At 46.6% G+C, this 17936-nt stretch overlaps 1 protein-coding gene across 2 annotated transcripts in view; it reads right to left on the bottom strand.

The window, feature by feature from the left end:
• The window catches only part of KCNJ6 (potassium inwardly rectifying channel subfamily J member 6), a 139698-nt gene that overhangs the window by 37560 nt on the left and 84202 nt on the right, over window positions 1-17936 (bottom strand). For both annotated transcript variants that reach the window (XM_038760601.1, XM_038760602.1), the window contains exon 3: window positions 8708-9628. In XM_038760601.1, the coding sequence (XP_038616529.1) occupies window positions 8708-9628 (921 nt within the window). The remainder of the gene's footprint in view (window positions 1-8707; window positions 9629-17936) is intronic.

Genomic DNA, 17936 nt, shown 5'->3' with positions numbered 1-17936 from the left:
CATGATTTCCTGGCACCTGTGGGTTTCCCAATTAGACCTGGCCGGTTTTAAAGAAGACATACAGATCTTTCCCTGGCAAGGCTTTTCTGTGTCTCAGGAAGAGGTGATGACATAGGTTTGTTGCTATTTGCATTGAATTGTCAGCATTTTGGTTGAGATTGAAATGCACTCCACTTTACTTGGCCTGAATTTTTGGTTTGAAGATGACAGCAGCAGGAGAGGGGAGAGGGACAGATTAGATGGGGATGCCCTTCCTAGGTCTTGGATGGGCTGGATATCCAGGGTCCAGTCTCATTTGGCCCAGGCCCTCCACTTGCTCAGTCTGAAAGGCAGGACCAAATTAAATGAAAATAAATTGTCAGCCTGGTGGGGTTGTTCTTTAAAGGGGCAGAACCAGATTAACTTCAGGACATTGGCATACCTGGCCAAGATCCCACCTCTCTAGGGGCCCCAGATCCAGACTGGAAAATGGCAGCATGTTGGTGGGGATTGCATCTGCTCTCCTTCCACCTCACCTTTGATTCTTTCCCCATCTCCTCCTCCTCGCCCGCTCGTAATTCTTCCCAGCCCTGCTGTGGGGCCTGTAGAGATCTGGGCCATGGTCAGCCTTCACCTTGTCCTGAAATAGGGCCCAGCTCCTGTAAATAGTCCTGGTCGAGAAAGCCTACATGTGATGTACTAGAAAGAGCACCACGTCTGTAAGTCAGAGGACCTGTTCAAATCCAGGCTCTACCACTTGTCTGCTCTGTGACCTTGGGCAAGTCTCTTAACTTCTCTGCATTTCCATTTCCTCTTCTGTAAAATGGGGATTCAATATCTGTTCTCCCTCCTACTTGGGCTGTAAGCCCCATGTGGGAGAGGGACTGTGTCCAACAAGATTTTCATGCATCTACCCTAGTACTTAGCACATGGAATTTGCTTAATAAATACTACAATAATGAATATTATGAATATTAACCTTCCTTGGGCCTCTCTTTGTTCCTCTCTCTGTGGTTCTGTCCTTCCATGATTCCTAAGCCCGAACCAAGTTCTGGTTAAGCAACATAAAGAAAAAAAGCTAAGAATGAAAAAGTTCCCCCATGCCCCCCAAGGGGTACGCTTGTCTTTTCACAGATTCATACATAAAATTCTTGTGTTCACTTTGCAGTGTGTCACACCCCTGCCCTCCTACTCTCCTGTTGCATCCACTATCCTAGCAGGAACACAACAGGCAGAAACCAGAGGGCAAGTTACACTGCCCAAGCCAGTTGGTTTCTAATCAGTTCCTCTGTGCGGATTCTCAGTCCAAAAGTCTTTGTGACTAGACAGCAGCAAGTCCATCATTTACGACAAACACTGCGCTCCATCATTTGTAACTTTAGACTGTGAGCTTTAAGTGGGCAGGCCCATTCCCAAGTACCGTGCCTAGAATGCCATCTTGGGCAGATAGATGCTTATTACGTAGTGGGATGGACTGACCCTCTGAACAGAGAGGTGTGTTGTTTCACCCTCTCTGAATATTGTTTACCCCAAGCTTTTGCTCTTTGTGGAGGAAGTTAATAGAGCTTCTCGTGCAAATTCTAATCAAAACTTTCAGAGCACTTACAAACTCATTAATCCCATCACTCCATCTTGCCGACTGGGAGCATCTTGGAGAGGGAGTGGAGGGAGAGGGGAGTGGAGCGGGGAGACAATTCTTAGGAGAATCTGGAAATTCAGAGGGATTAAAGGCAAATCAGTCATCAGACTCTGACTTCCAATAAACATTTGGAGGAGAAAATACTGTTTGAAAGGAGAGAGTAGAGGCAAGGAAGTTGTCAGACTCCAGTTTCCAATAAATATTTGGAAGAGAAAAACTGTAGGAAGGAAATGCTGTGAAGTACCACTGGTAGAAAGGTTGTGATATCACGTCTTAGAGGAGCTGTCAGAAGTATAATCTAATGCCTCCAACTCCTTAACCACAGGGGACAAAGCATCTTTGATTGCTGGAAATGACTCTTGTCCCTCAGAGAGTACGGGGCCTGTCTTAGCTCCGTTGTGAAACTTGCCTGATTTTAAATGGGTGGCTGCATATTGTGCCTGGAGGTGGACATTTAATAATAATAATAATAATAATAATAATAATAATAATAATGGCATTTGTTAAGCGCTTACTATGTGCAAAGCACTGTTCTAAGCGCTGGGGGATACAAGGCAATCAGGTTGTCCCACGTGGGGCTCACAGTCAATCCCCATTTTACAGATGAGGTAACTGAGGCTCAGAGAAGTTAAGTGACTTGCCCAAGGTCACACAGCAGACGTGGCGGAGCTGGGGTACGAACCCATGACCTCTGGCTCCAAAGCCCGTGCTCTTACCACTGAGCCATGCTGCTTCTCTTTAAACCCAGCTGGCCACATTGAGGAAGCCTATGATGGGAGATTAACGTCAAGATCTGTCCTGCTTCCCAGGAAACTTGTGGTTAATGACTTGGGAACTGTCAAGGGAGGTAGCGTGGCCTGCTGGAAAGAGCACAGTCCTGGGAGTCAGAGGACCTGGGTTCTAGTTCTGCCTCTGCCACGTGCCTGCTGTATGACCTTGGACGAGTCACTTCTCTGTGCTTCAGTTCCCCCATCTGTGAAATGGGGATTAAGACTGTGAGTTCTATGAGGGACATGGACTGTGTCCAGTCTGATTAGCTCACATCTACCCCAGCATTTAGTTCCTGGCACATAGCAAATGTATAACAAATTCCACAAAAACTAAACAACAACAGCGAAAAAAAACCAGGGGTTTGGAAAAAGCTACTGCTGGACATTCTCAAGGCACAAATTGCTGTGGCCCAGGGGTGCCTGTAGCACCATCTGGGATTCTTGAGGGGGATGCTACTGGTAGGGAGAGACCATCCTTGTGTGTGGAGATGGCTGCACAGACCACTGTGTGACCCCACATGCCCGCCTGCATCATTTGCACTAAAAACTCGATCCTCACTGCAGGAAGGGCCTGCCCGTGTCATTCAGCCTGCCGCTTGCCATCCCGTCTGCATGAAACTTTCCTCAAGGAGAACCAGCTTCTCCCAATTGCTGAAAGGCATTGCCATGGAGTGCTTAAAGAATCGGAAGTTAGACCGTGGGTTTGTGCCTCTTTGTCTTGCATCTGAGACGGTGACATGACCCTATCAAGCAGTGCCTGGCTTTGCGGAGCCCTCCGGGCTGAGGAAGGGGGTGGCAGCATCCCTCTAGCCGGTGCACCTGAAGCAAACAACGCTTCACAGCCCATAGGCCTGTCTGAGCCTGACGCTTTCCTGCAGGCATCGATCTTGTCCTTTCCTCCTCACTCTAGGGTTGCTGCCTTACAGCAGGGCCACCGCAGAAAGAGAGAGGAGCAGGCATTGGGACAGACTGACTCCACAATCATTCCGAAACGCCCTGCCATGAATGCATGGATGGGAGGTGCAGGGCGGAGGGAGAAGAGAGCCTGGGGCCAGGAGCCATTTTTGGCCCAGCCTGACTCCCAGCCCCATTCCCTGGGATTGCCCCTGCATCCCAGTGGTCCAGCCTGGCCCTGTCCGGCACCTGCACATCTAATCCCCTGCAGGCCTCCCCACAGCCCCTGGGAGGGAGGGGTCCGGGTTGGCCGGGGGGGCGGCCACTTCTCGCCCTGTTTCAGTTTTGGCTCTGAGCCCACTGTTGGGTAGGGACTGTCTCTATATGTTGCCAGTTTGTACTTCCCAAGCGCTTAGTACAGTGCTCTGCACATAGTAAGCGCTCAATAAATACGATTGATGATGATGATGTTCCTCCCGCACCCTGAGCCACCAGAGTAGCAGTGGATGTGGCCTGGAAGGAACTCTGGGGCCCAGGCTGTCTTCCAGGCAGTGCTTCCCATCTCAGGGATGGAGGAGACCCTTTTCCTTCCTCCCTCCCTCCCACTCCCTGCTCTCACCCACTCTCCTCATTCTCCCCTCCCTCTTCCCACTACCACCCTTGGTAGCCGGGCAGGAAACCCAAGTAGGGATTACACAGAATTGTTCCCATCAATTCGAGAAGCTTGGGAAGGGCTCCCTGGCATAGAGAAATTGCATCGTCACTGGGGCAAATGCAGAAATTCATCAATAAAAAAGGCTGAAGCTAAGAGCTAGCTGGCCATGGGCCCAGTTCTTTGTAACATTCATCCAGCCTATAGGCTCATTTACTCTATAAATACCATTCTATATGCACAGCTCCTATTTTTACAGAGACTTTCCGCAGCTGGTGAGCATGTTTGTTTACGGAACTTTAAGCCCTTCTGTAAACACCATTCTCTCAGATGGCCCCCGGATCAGAAAAGTCGATGACCTTTTCCAAAAATATGTGGGGGAGATCAGCCACCCCAGATCCCAGATGTCCTTGGATTTTTTAGGGTTTACCCCTCTAGTTAAAATCACAGCAAGAGTTAGGTAGGAGGGGTAATTTATCTCTAGACTAAGCTCCCTCTAAACTGTAAGCTCATTATAGGCAGGGAGTGTTTCAGTTAATTCTGTTGTATTGCACTTTCCGAGCGCTTAGAACAGTGCTCTGCACTTAGTAAATGCTCAGTAAGTACTATTGATTGATTAGTGATAATAACAACAACTGTAGTACTTGTTAAGCACTTTACTGTGTGCCAAGCACTATACTAAGCTCTGGGGTAGATATAAGACAATCACTCAGGCTGAAATTCAAATGCGGCGTCTCCTTGTTCATCAATCAATCAATCAATCGTATTTATTGAGCGCTTACTATGTGCAGAGCACTGTACTAAGCGCTTGGGAAGTACAAATTGGCATCACATAGAGACAGTCCCTACCCAACAGTGGGCTCACAGTCTAAAAGGGGGAGACAGAGAACAGAACCAAACATACCAACAAAATAAAATAAGTAGGATAGAAATGTACAGGTAAAATAAATAAATAAATAAATAAATATGTACAACCATATATACATATATACAGGTGCTGTGGGGAAGGGAAGGAGGTAAGACGGGGGGATGGAGAGGGGGACGAGGGGGAGAGGAAAGAAGGGGCTCAGTCTGGGAAGGCCTCCTGGAGGAGGTGAGCTCTCAGCAGGGCCTTGAAGGGAGGAAGAGAGCGAGCTTGGCGGATGGGCAGAGGGAGGGCATTCCAGGCCCGGGGGATGACGTGGGCCGGGGGTCGATGGCGGGACAGGCGAGAGCGAGATACAGTCATCACCCACAACTCCCACAGTGCAGGGGCCCGGTTTTCCCTGCGACTTGTTCCCGAGAGGTAGTTGCCCACCTCAAGGGATCAAGGGTCAAGCAAGCAGCATTAACTGTGAAGGTGCCCTGGTCCCAGGCAGTAACGCCAAGGAGTAGGAGTTGCCCCTATTGGGTAAAGCCCCACAGCACCGGGAGCCAGTTGAAGCTCTTGTAGGCCCCACTGGGCAACTTCAAACAGCATCCCCCTCGCAGGTTTTGGCCTCACGCCTGGTCTGGGACCACCCACATACTTCCTGCACCAAAGCTCCACTTATAATAATAATAATGATAAGAATAATACTATTTATTACGCACTTACTAAGCGTCAAGCACTGTTCTAAGTGCTGGGGTAGATACAAGCTACTCAGGTTGGACAGAGTCCCTGTCCCCCATAGGGCTCACAGTCTTGATCCCCCTTTTAGAGATGAGGTAAGTGGGGCCCAGAGAAGTTAAGTGACTTGCCCAAGGTCACACAGCAGACAAGTAGCAGAGCCACGATTAGTACCCAGGTCTTTCTGATTTCCAGACCCGGCTCTATCCGTTAGGTCACGCACTTCTGGCTGGGCTGAAGCGATGGCAACTCGTGGCCCTTCCGCAGTCTTAGCCTGTGGAACCGGGCGGGGGCTGACTGCTCCAGTCTGCCTCAGGGCCCACGTACGGTGCCTTGCCGCCGCTATCCCCACTGCTGGCCCTGAGCCCAAGAGGGCTCAACACTAAATGTAAGCTCCTTGTAGGCAGAGAACGAGTCTACCAACTCTAATCAATCAATCAATCGTATTTATTGAGCGCTTACTGTGTGCAGAGCACTGTACTAAGCACTTGGGAAGCACAAGTTGGCAACATATAGAGACCAGTCCCTACCCAACAGTGGGCTCACAGTCTAAAAAGGGGGAGACAGAGAACAAAACCAAAACATACTGACAAAATAAAATAAATAGAATGGATATGTACAAGTAAAATAAATAAAGAAATAGAGTAATAAATACGTACAAACATATATACATATAATAATAATAATAATAATGTTGGTATTTGTTAAGCACTTACTATGTGCAAAGCACTGTTCTAAGCGCTTGGGGGGATACAAAGTGATCAGGTTGTCCCACGTGGGGCTCACAGTCTTAATCCCCATTTTACAGACGAGGTAACTGAGGCTCAGAGAAGTTAAGTGACTTGCCCAAGGTCACACAGCAAACATGTGGCAGAGTCGGGATACGAACCCATGACCTCTGACTCCAAAGCCCGTGCTCTTTCCACTGAGCCACGCTGCTTCTCTGTATGTATATATGTATATATGTATATATGTATATATGTATACAGGTGCTGTGGGGAAGGGAAGGAGGTAAGACGGGGGGGATGGAGAGGGGGAGAGAGGGGGACTCTCCTAAACCCTTGTAACAGTGCTGTGCACACAGTAAGTGCTCACTAAATACCATTGATTAATTGAAACAGTTCCCTAGGAGTTGCTTCAACCTCTAGCTGCCTTTCACAGCTCCGATGCCCGCAGACTAGGGTCATTTCCGGAGAAGTCTCCCTGCCAGGGACAGAGCGGCCAATGTCCTCCCAGCTGGCACCAACAGCAGCAAAAGCTTTCAGGAGGGGGAGGATCTTCTAACCCTGGCTGGCCTCTGGCAGCTGATAGCTTGGATGAATATCCGAGTTTGCCAAAGCGGGACTCTTTAGAAGTTTATGCTAGTGCAATTCTGAAATGGATATATGGGCATGGACCATTGTGTTTTTCTCTCCCCCTCTCTCTGTGTCTCCCTCTCCCCGCCGCCTTCTCGCTCTGTCTCCCTCTCCTCTCAATCTAGCAGGAGGGTTTATAATTGCAGGCGTTGAACATGAAACATGCCGTGTTGAACATGAAACATGCCGTGTTGTCACTAGTTTAATCTGTGGAAGTCCGAGGTGTGCTGGCTACCACTAAGGGGAGCTGAAGCAGTTATCCTCCCAGAAAGCTTCATTTTCCTCATGGCTCCAGTTTTGGCTCTGAGACTGTTCCTGCCGGGGTCTGGATCATCACAAGCTCAACCACTCATTCCAAAAATAAGACCAGCCATCACCTTAACCTTTAAAAGCCTTACTTCAAGGTCCTATTGATGTAGTCTTTTCAGATCAACAGAGATAATGTCAGAGAAACAGTTGTGATGTAGCCTGGGTAATATTTGGAGGCTGAATGTGCTCTGCACACAGTAAGCGCTCAATAAATACGATTGATGATGATGATGAATGGTGAGAGTCAGGGTGACCAGACTGACTGTGACCAGACTTCTAGACCGTGAGCCCGTTGTTGGGTAGGGACCGTCTCTATATGTTGCCGACCTGTACGTCCCAAGCGCTTAGTACAGTGCTCTGCACACAGTAAGCGCTCAATAAATACGATTGAATGAACGAATGAATGACCAAACATTGGGAGGAATAGGCTCGTTTTGGGGTTCCCACCCACCAAATGGAAAACCTACATAGACCGATAAGGGTCTAGCTTTAAACCAACGAGGGGGGCATGACTGTGCCTGTCCCTACCAGCATATCCCTCTGGAGATCATGGGGTGGAAAGACACCTCATCATCATCATCATCAATCGTATTTATTGAGCGCTTACTGTGTGCAGAGCACTGTACTAAGCGCTTGGGAAGTACAAGTTGGCAACACAGAGAGACAGTCCCTACCCAACAGTGGGCTCACAGTCTAAAAGGGGGAGACAGAGAACAAAACCAAACATACTAACAAAATAAAATAAATAGAATAGATATGTACAAGTAAAATAAATAAATAAATAGAGTAATAAATATGTACAAACATATATACAGGTGCTGTGGGGAAGGGAAGGAGGTAAGATGGGGGGATGGAGAGGGGGATGAGGGGGAGAGGAAGGAAGGGGCTCAGTCTGGGAAGGCCTCCTGGAGGAGGTGAGCTCTCAGCAGGGCCTTGAAGGGAGGAAGAGAGCTAACATTCTCCTTCCATCCCATGGAAGTACGCGACTATGCCCCAGGGCATGCTGGGGAGTGTGCAGACTGCATCAATGCACCAGTGAAAATGGCATTTTTGATCAAGCAGTTGCTGGCTTTTGAGGGCTTGAGTTCCTCCTGGGGGCAAATGATAAACATCCAGCGCACGGGCTCTGGAACCTGATTTAGACTGTTCAGCTTTGGCCATTTTAAAAATTGTATCGTACGATTCCCAGTGATTACTCATGCAGCTTTAATATGTAAACTTAAACCTACAGCTGATGTCAGAGTCTGTTTTAGGGCTTTTAAAAAGACTTCAAAATGTTTGGTTGCATCTTAAAGACACCATGCTTCTATGCAGGATGTACCCCATGTGCAAAGACTGGAACAAAATCATCTCTCGGAACACGGAACCGTCCCTGACTGGATGGGCCCCCAAACCATGAGCACCAGGGCTTGGGCTGCCTTTCCACCCCTGAGCTTTTAGCCGATCAGGAAGAGTAATCGAAGGAATTAAAGGGGTTCCCTCACAGTAAACAGTGTTCCCAACAACCAAGAGAAACATTACCTGTTGCCTCCACCATGCCTTCTAGGATGACTACGATTTCCAGTTCCTCTTTGGGGAGCTGGGCTTTGGAGATCTCCCAGAAAGGACTCTGCTGGTTAATCTCATGACTAATGATGAGCGGCGACACCAGAAACAGACGGTCATCTCCCGTGTAATAGCCTACGTTGATGTCCGTCTGGTTCAGGGGTATAAACTCTCCCTCTGTGGTCTGTTTAGATTTGATCAACTTGGCCCGTATGGACGCCTCCACGATGTGAGAATTCCGGAGGTCCCCGACCCGGAACATCAGGCACAGCTTCCCGTCGCGCATGGAGATGACTGCGTGAGTAGAGAAAACGAGGGTCTCTGCCCTCTTCTTGGGTTGGGATATTTTTACAAACATGCAGCCCACCATGAAAGCGTTGACTATGGACCCCAACACGGACTGGACTAAAAGGAGAATAATCCCCTCGGGACACTTGTCTGTGATGACCCGATAGCCGTAGCCGATGGTCGTCTCCGTTTCTATGGAGAATAAAAAGGCAGACACGAATCCGTTGAGGTTAGTGACGCACGGGGTCCATGTGTTATCCTCTATGTGGTCCATATCTCCACGAATATATGCGATCAGCCACCAGATCATCCCAAAGAAGAGCCACGTCACGGTGTACACCATGACAAAGATTAGCAGGTTGAACCTCCACTTCAGGTCGACCAATGTGGTGAAAATGTCAGTCAGGTAGCGGTAGGTCTCCCTGACGTTGCCGTGGTGAACGTTGCACTTTCCGTCTTTCCTCACGTACCTCTGGATTTTTCTCTTGGCCCGGTCTTTGATTATGTGTTTCGGGAGGTCGTCTCTGGCTTGCTTGGGCAACTTTGGCTGGTGAATGGTAACTGGGCTCTCTATGTCCTGCTCCATGGAGTCTCCTTCCAGGACGTTAGCTGATGGTTGGGGACAAAAGGAGAAGCAAAGTGAAATGCCATGGCACAACTCAACCCATTCAACGTCCATCTCTGTTAGCGGCACTGAATGCAGGAGGGACAGCTACTGGCTGAAAAGGATGGTCAGTTAATTGCTAAGCTTACATTTTGTTTTTTTTTAAAGCAAACTCCCCCACCCACACCGGGTTTTGCTACAACATGGGGACAAGTAACTCTTTAGATTACTGAAGGAAAGGGTAAGAAGATTAGTAATGTGTGAAGGAGAGAAAGTGAAGCGAACTAATTTTTAGAGTGACAGATGGCTTGTCCAATTAATTTGATTTTTTTAAAATGCGTTTCATGAGCTGCAGATGTTTTAACGCTTTTTTTTTGCTCAGGGGCACTTGGGAGTTTTATTAACATGTAAGAGTCACACACTGTCAAACATCGGTACTTAGAAATATTGGTATTAGGTGTAAAATGTATGCAGAGCACTACGCTGAACGCAGGGAAAGAATATACAGGTGGGATTTAGACACGGTTCCTGGGCTTAGGGGACTTGCAATCTAAAAATATGAAGGGCCAGGTGGCAGAAACATGACAAGTAATGACACTAAAAGATATGGACAGATACACAAAATGAAAGCAAAGAGCTATAGAGTCCTGTGTGACCAGAGGAGCAGCTCAGAATCCATGGTACTTGGCAAAGAATGTTTGCTGCTGACCCTCTCAAAGGGAGAGAACCATTGTGTGGGGGTTGAAATCTCGCAGTGAGAAAGTGAAACCAGAAATGAGATTCATTAGACACCAGCTGACCCCTTGGAGGACTATCTGGGTTTAAAAAGCACGCTTTTAAAACCTCACTGTTAAGTTTGGGCTTTGCATCTTTAAGCCCCAGGACTTTTGCTTCGTTGGCTAATATGGGACTTCCAACTGTGTTGTTTTGGCTGTGACAATCTGGTTCCTTTTCCTGGTTGGGTGAAAAAGGAGTCCTCTTTGCACTGTTTTAACCAGGGGGAATGGTCTTAGAAAGCGGGTTCCTTGGACTCAGTGGGATCTAGAAAGACTTTTCAGCTTGCCGGGGCAAGCGGAGGCAGGGGTAATTCCTCTCAGGTTCTTCTTGCATGCCAGTTTGGTCCAGGCCTAGAACTGGCAAGTTTTCTTTAATTGTATTGGAGATGCTCATGTGCCTTTCGAGGATGTGTCTGGGAAAAGGGACCAAGTACTAAGCACTAGGTACATAATGACAAAAATATGTGACAATAGTGAAAACAGTCAGGCAGTTGTCTGAGACAGGAGAGAGGGTATTAGAAATCAGTTCCACACTGTCAATCAGTGGTACTTATTGAGCACTTAACATGGGCAAAGCATTGTACTAAGCATTTCTTGTGCTATTGAGCACCATTTCTGAGATATAGATGGGAACATTAGAAGATAGGAGATGGCGGCAGGTAAAATGTGCTGTGTTCTGAGCTGTGTGGTAGAGGGCAGGAAGATAGATTGTCTGGTTCAGTTGAGGGAGCTTAGTCAGAAGAAAAGGCTTTGCAAAAGGGGGGAAACGAGCTTCAGTCTAAACTTAGAGGAATTTCTCAAATCCGTCACGTTCGTTGAAACTGAGAAATTGATTTAAGGTAGAAATGCAGTCTTTCTCTAGAAAGTAGCTTCTAGAAGAAGAATTTTGGCCAAGAGTGGAGCGAGGCAGGGGAGGTCTCTGGGTTGTGAGTGTGCACTGTGGATCCTTACTGGCAGACCTCTGCGGCCACGATGAACGCTGGGCTTGTGGGTAGATGAGACGGGGAAAGCGACCTGTGGTCCGAGTTCAGAAGCTGCCCACTGGGAGCACATGGACAACACAGCTTCTCATTGTGGGAAAAATAAACCAAAATGGTGGGCGTGACAAGAATCAATGCAAAATTATGGGACTAGGAGGAATAACAGGCAAAGAGAAGTAGTGAGGCCTAGTGGAAAGACCCTGGGCCTGGGAGTGAGAGGACCTGGGTTCTAATCCTGGCTCCTCCACTTGCCTACAGTGTGACTTTGGACAAAACACTTAACTTCTCTGTGCCTTTTTTCATCTGTGAAATAGGGATGAGACTCCTGCCTCTTCTTGCCATTTAGACATAGGCCTATATGATAGGTACAGAGGCAGTACTGGATCTGATTATCTGTATTTACTCCAATGTCTTCCTTGACAAGTAAGGAAGGCGACAAGATAAGTCATCAGAAACCCCAGATGACAAAGTGCAGGCCAGGGGAACACAACTATTTGAGGAGGGATGGAAAATAATTATTATGATATTTGCCAAGTGCTTACTGTGTGCCAAGCACTGTAGTAATAATGATAATAACGGTATTTGTTGCATACTTACTATGTGCCAGGCACTATACTAAGCGTTGGGGTGGATATAAGCAAATTGGGCTGGACACAGTCCCTGCCCCATGTGAGGCTCATAGTCTCAACCCCCATTTTACAGATGAGGTAACGGAGGCACAGAGAAGCAAAGTGACTTGCCCAAGGTCACACAGCAGACAAGTGGTGGGGCCGGGATCAGAACCCATGACCTTCTGACTCCTTGGTCTGTGCTGTAGTGTAGTGAACTACACCATGACACTTCAGTACCAAGTGTTGTCTACAAGTTAAACAGGTCAGAAACAGTCCCTGTCCCAGATGGGGCTCAGTCTAGAGGAGAGGAAGACCAGGCATTAAATCCTCATTGCACAGATGTGGAAACTGAGCTACAGAGAAGTGAAGTGACTTGTCCAAGATCACACAACGGGCAAGCAGCAGAACTGGGATTAGAGCCCAGGTCCTCTGACTGAGGCCAGAGGCCTTGAGCAAGACCCTTGAACAAAAACGGATGAGGTATATCGGGCACTGTGAAAAGAGCAAATGATGAAAGCCCGAAGATTGGGATGACACAGTCCGTCCCACTGAGCAGCAAATATGGAGTCAGATCAGAGAGACCAAGACTAATGAAAATACACAAATATAAGCATTAAAACAACCATAAAGGCTCCAGGAGGACAGGAGGGGCCATGAGTTCTCTCTCTATTATACTCTCCCAAGTGCCTAATATAGAGCTCTGCTTGCAGGAAATGCCCATTGAATTCTCTTGACTGCTATAACAGACATAATAAATATATAAAGCTGAGATACAGAAAAATTCCTCCTTAACTCACACTATATTTTCTATATTTAAATTCTGACTGGAGAAGGCAAAGAGCTCTCCCCCTTCCCTCCCACCCGCTAACTCTCTTTCTTCTCTCTTTTCCTGTCTGCATCCTTCCTTCCCTCCCTCTCTCCAGGCAGAAGGTGGGAGGGGAGCGTAGCATTGCATTAAGTCTTTGAGACCACTACAACAACAACAATCGTATTTATTGAGCGCTTACTGTGTGCAGAGCACTGTACTAAGCGCTTGGGAAGTACAAGTTGGCAACATATAGAAACAGTCCCTACCCAATAGTGGGCTCAGGTACCTTGTTCCACAGAAATATCTGAACCTTTGACCACATACTCCTCAACATTTGCAAAATAATCCCTCCCCAGTAACAACAGAGTAAAAGCATTGGAAAGTGCAATTATGGCTTTGGCTTTATAATAGAGACGAATGAAAAATGATTAGTAATTGGCATCCTTTGACTTGTATTCATGGGACTGATGGAGAGACCCAAATAGTGGGGAGATTTTTCTCTTTATAATATCAGTTACCCTCTTGGAATGCCCGAGGTAAATGCTGGGAGGGTGATTGCAAATCCATTTAGCTTATTCCTTCCCATGTCTGTTCTCCTACCTGATGTCCAATTCTGATGAACTTTGTACTCCCCTCAGCAGTGAAGAAGTTGAAGATGACACTGTTGTCATATTGATCATGTTCTATCTACTTCATGCATCAGTGACAGTGACAGCTAAGCTATGACTCCAAAATCTCTCTCTCTTTTATGACAGGGATAGTGCATGATGAGAGTTCAATATATTACTTGGCTTTTTTGATGGTTTGTTTTGACTCTCTCTATGTAGTACTTGCTAGAGAGGTATGTTTTCACTGGGCTAAATTGAAATCCAAATTATTGGTGAAGGGAAATAGTACAGTGAACCCGTGCTAGGTCTTGTGAGGGTGATTCCTGGTGACACTAGAAAACACTTTGCCAACTTGGAAACAACACGGGTATGCTTTGTTGTGCATGGGGCATAGGTTATGTAGTGTGCCAGTATCATCCAGGAACACAAAAGGGGTCTATATAGACCTCCAAAGAACCTAGAGCAAGTAGTTGAGGGGCACCCCTGACCTCCTGTCTTGCTCCAGAGACACTAAATTCCGCCTCTCCAGTTCCTCTGAATAGGGGCCCCTCTCCCAAGCTGCATAACTTGGAACTGAGGCAGAGGGAGGCTGGGTGTTAAGGTGTCTGAACCATGCTATTCTGCTCACAGACTAGAGATTTGCAATCATTTCTGCTAAAAAGGTCTGCCGTTCTCGATGTTAAATTGAAATGGACTCTAACCCCCTCTATTCTAACCCCCTGTATATATGTATATATGTTTGTACATATTTATTACTCTATTTATTTAACTTGTACATACCTATTCTATTTATTTTATTTCGTTAGTATGTTTGGTTTTGTTCTCTGTCTCCCCCTTTTAGACTGTGAGCCCACTGTTGGGTAGGGACTGTCTCTATATGTTGCCAACTTGTAGTTCCCAAGCGCTTAGTACAGTGCTGTGCACACAGTAAGCGCTCAATAAATACGATTGATTGATTGATTATTCAAGTCAGTCAAAAGATTTCCAAGAGAGGGGAAGAGGAGTGCTTAAGCAAAGGTGAATTTTGCTGCCTTAGGAGTTGTAAGTAATACTGTCAATGAAATTCAGGAGCGCTATAGGGAAAGAGTGCTATAAGAGCACTTTAATACTTTTATGGCCTCTAGAATATGAAACTCATTATTGGGCACACAAAATATAATTTAGTCTCTCGGAAAAAAAGTTTTCAATAATGAATGTCAAGGTAGGGAAACATTATGTATTAAAACAATCATTACAAGTAAATGGGAACATGAGTAATTGTGCCAGATTCTCCCCTTGGGGGGCTCCCCCCCCCCCCCAGCTTTGTCTAGGGGTTCCCCTATTATAGGTCAGCCTCCTGCCATCTCCATTTGGCGATTGAAGCAGATGAACTCCAAGTCCAGTCACCACCCGTCTTGTCCCGGGAGTGAAATGGCCAGGTCTGCGGCCTTGAGCCCCGAGGCAGCTTGAGAACCTTAATCTTGTTTGGGGTTGGGGCAGCCTTCAGTTTGGGGGGTTGGGCCCAATTTGGGCCATTTTGGGGATCAGGGATTACATCAGCCCGGCCTAGATCTCTCCAAGGGCATTGTTCCCACCATGGTGTGGGGCAGCTGGGGGTTGCAAACAGGTTACCTTGACCTAATGAGTTTGGGATGACAAGCCAAGCAGATCTTCACTGCCAACAACCTGCCTAGGATGGCCACTGATGACACTCTGTAATTCTAGACTCCCCTTTGCTGTCCAACTTGTACTTCCCAACCGCTTAGTACAGTGCTCTGCACACAGTAAGCGCTCAATAAATACGATTGATGATGATGATGACCACTCTCCCCCTCCTCTCCACCCCACATTCCTATTTACTAGAACTATTAATAGCTTCATAAAATGACAAACTCGTGTTTGTAATTCTGCCCATTGCTGGCAACATTCAATTTTTTTTTTTGCAACTGATAAGGCAGTGACTCTCAGATTCTTTGTGATGCAAGTGACAGACATCATGTAATTTACATCCTGTAAGAAAGGTTGCCATAAGGGCCACAAAGGTTGCCAGTTTGTACTTCCCAGGTGCTTAGTACAGTGCTCTGCACACAGTAAGCGCTCAATAAATACGATTGATGATGATGATGAAAGGTTCTTTGGGGGAAGTAGCAGAACCTACATAGTTCTGGGTGTCAACGTGAAAATATCTGCCAGATAAGTGGCATATCAGTCCTGGACAGACAGGGCCAGTTCCAGACAATTGGCCACCCTGAAATGGGGAAAAGCTTTTTTCTTCCTCCCTCCAAATTCATTCATTCAAGGTAGGTACAGGAGGGTAGGGAACCCGGGGGCAGGTGGACAGGCAGTAAATGCTGTTGAAATTGATCCTCTGTCCCAAACCTTGAGGAGGATAAAGAAGAGATTAATAACCAACCAGCTTCTTTGCTGCAGCTACTCAGAAGATAGTTTGGTACCCAAATTCCTCTCAAAGACTTTGTAAATCCAGCCTGAGATGGCAGCAAGGAGCAGCTGTTTGTCGATCTGAGAAATAGCTGACGACAGAAGGTCTAGAGTTCACATTCCTCACAGCACGTCGCTTCAGTGAATGCAACCTCTAATTCTGGGCTCTGGGAAGGATTCCCTGAAAAAAGGTGTGCTATATCTCCCCGCTGCCCCAGAAGCATATCTTTGGCCTCCTCAAGCCAAAGACATATTTTTTTAAAAAAACTGCTCTCTTACCATTTCTAAAGATGGTAAAAGCTTTGAATTATTTGCACGCGTGCCAAGTTTAGCTAGCTCCACTAAAGGGTCTACAAGCGTTGCCGGCAAGGCTCCCAAACCAGCTTGAAGGCTGTTTAACTGAAAACCACGATCAAATAAGCCAATTTGGTCATTTCACAGTGAGCACAGCTTCCAAACCACACAGAATTCATTGTGATGAGAGACCCCTGAAGGCCAAAAGGCGACCCAGAGGCCCAGATCCCATAGCCAAGACTTAGCCAAAGAGGGTTTTCCAATATTCCCCTTCTCCCTGGGCCTAGAAATACCTTCTCCTTCAAGGAGCCTTCCCCCATGTGATCAAAAGGAAAAGATTTTGTTTGCCCCAGGCCCTCTTTCCTATACAGCTGCTGGCAAGGACCCACAGAGCCAGCTCTGCGCATCATGTAAACATTTCCCTTATTCACTCCTGAGCCAGGTTCCAGAATATGCATCTGCTCTCAGTTCCCTGTGGTTTCCCGTGGATTTAGTGCTTTACGCCTCCTGACTTGTGCTTGTCTGCATCATGATGGTTGCTTAGACTGTAACTCCTTGTTGGCAGCAATCAGGTATTTCACCTATAGGTATGGTATGGATTTTGGGGGGTTTTTTTGGTTTTCATCTGAAAATTTAACCTGGTTTCTGTCCCATTTAAAAAATTTGAACTGTTTTCCCCTAAGATATTGTTTTTAACTCATTGTTAAATAACATTTTCCCTGCCAAAACAGGCTCTCCATGGTCATTAGCAGAATCAACTTTGCACCTTAGGATAGGATCTCTTGATGTTTTGGACATCTTTAGATATGCCAGTTTAGGGGGGACAATGAAAAAAATCGGGAATTTTGGGGGGGTAACCAGCATCCCTGGCTTGATTTTCACATAACAATTAATTGTATTTATTGAGCGCTTTCTGTGTGCAAAGCATTCTAATCTTGGCTCTGCCATTTGCCTGCTGTGGGACCTTGGGGAAATAACTTCTCTGTGCTTCAGTTTCCTCATCTGTAAAATGGGGATTGAATAATGGTTCTCCCTCCCACTTAGTCCCTGTTTCCACATGGGCTCCCAATCTGTATCTGACCTGATGATCTTGTTTCTACTGTTTGGCACATTGTAAGTGGTTAACAAATGCAACAGCTGTCATTATTAACTCCTTGTGGACAAGGATCATTTACCTCCATTATGTTATCTCAAGTGTTTACAATGCTTTGCATGCAACAGGCACCAGATAAATATTACTGATTGATAAAGTAGTGAATTATTAAGACCAGTTTTGCCTGTCTCAGAAAGGGGCTGTTCCTTGGGCAGAATTTTCAGAAAGAGCAGATTGAGAAACAGATTCCAAACAGGAATTGGAGCTGCAAATGGGAGACATGGTGACAAACAGTGTGGCTTAGTGGAAGGACAATAGGCCTGGCAGTTGGGGGCCTGGGTTCTAATCCTGTCACTGCCATTTAACTGCTGCATAACCTTGGGCAAGTCACACAACTTCTCAGTACTCCTCATCTGTAAAGTGGGGATTAAATCCTAGTCCCTGCCTTTAGACTGTGAGCCCCATATGGGACAGGATTGTGCGGCCCATATGGGATAGGACTCTGTTCAACCTAATCAATTTACTTAACTTACTTAACTGCACTTAACTTCTCTGAGCCTCAGTTACCTCATCTGTAAAATGGGGATTTTGACAGTGAGCCCCACGTGGGACAACCTGATCACCTTGTATTCCCCCCTGCGCCTAGAAAAGTGCTTTGCACATAGTAAGCGCTTAACAAATGCCATTATTATTATTATTATTATCATTATTATTATTAATTTGCA

This window comes from Tachyglossus aculeatus, chromosome 18, assembly GCF_015852505.1.
Source record: "Tachyglossus aculeatus isolate mTacAcu1 chromosome 18, mTacAcu1.pri, whole genome shotgun sequence".
Taxonomy (NCBI): Eukaryota; Metazoa; Chordata; class Mammalia; order Monotremata; family Tachyglossidae; genus Tachyglossus; species Tachyglossus aculeatus.
This window is presented reverse-complemented; position numbering and strand designations above follow the sequence as displayed.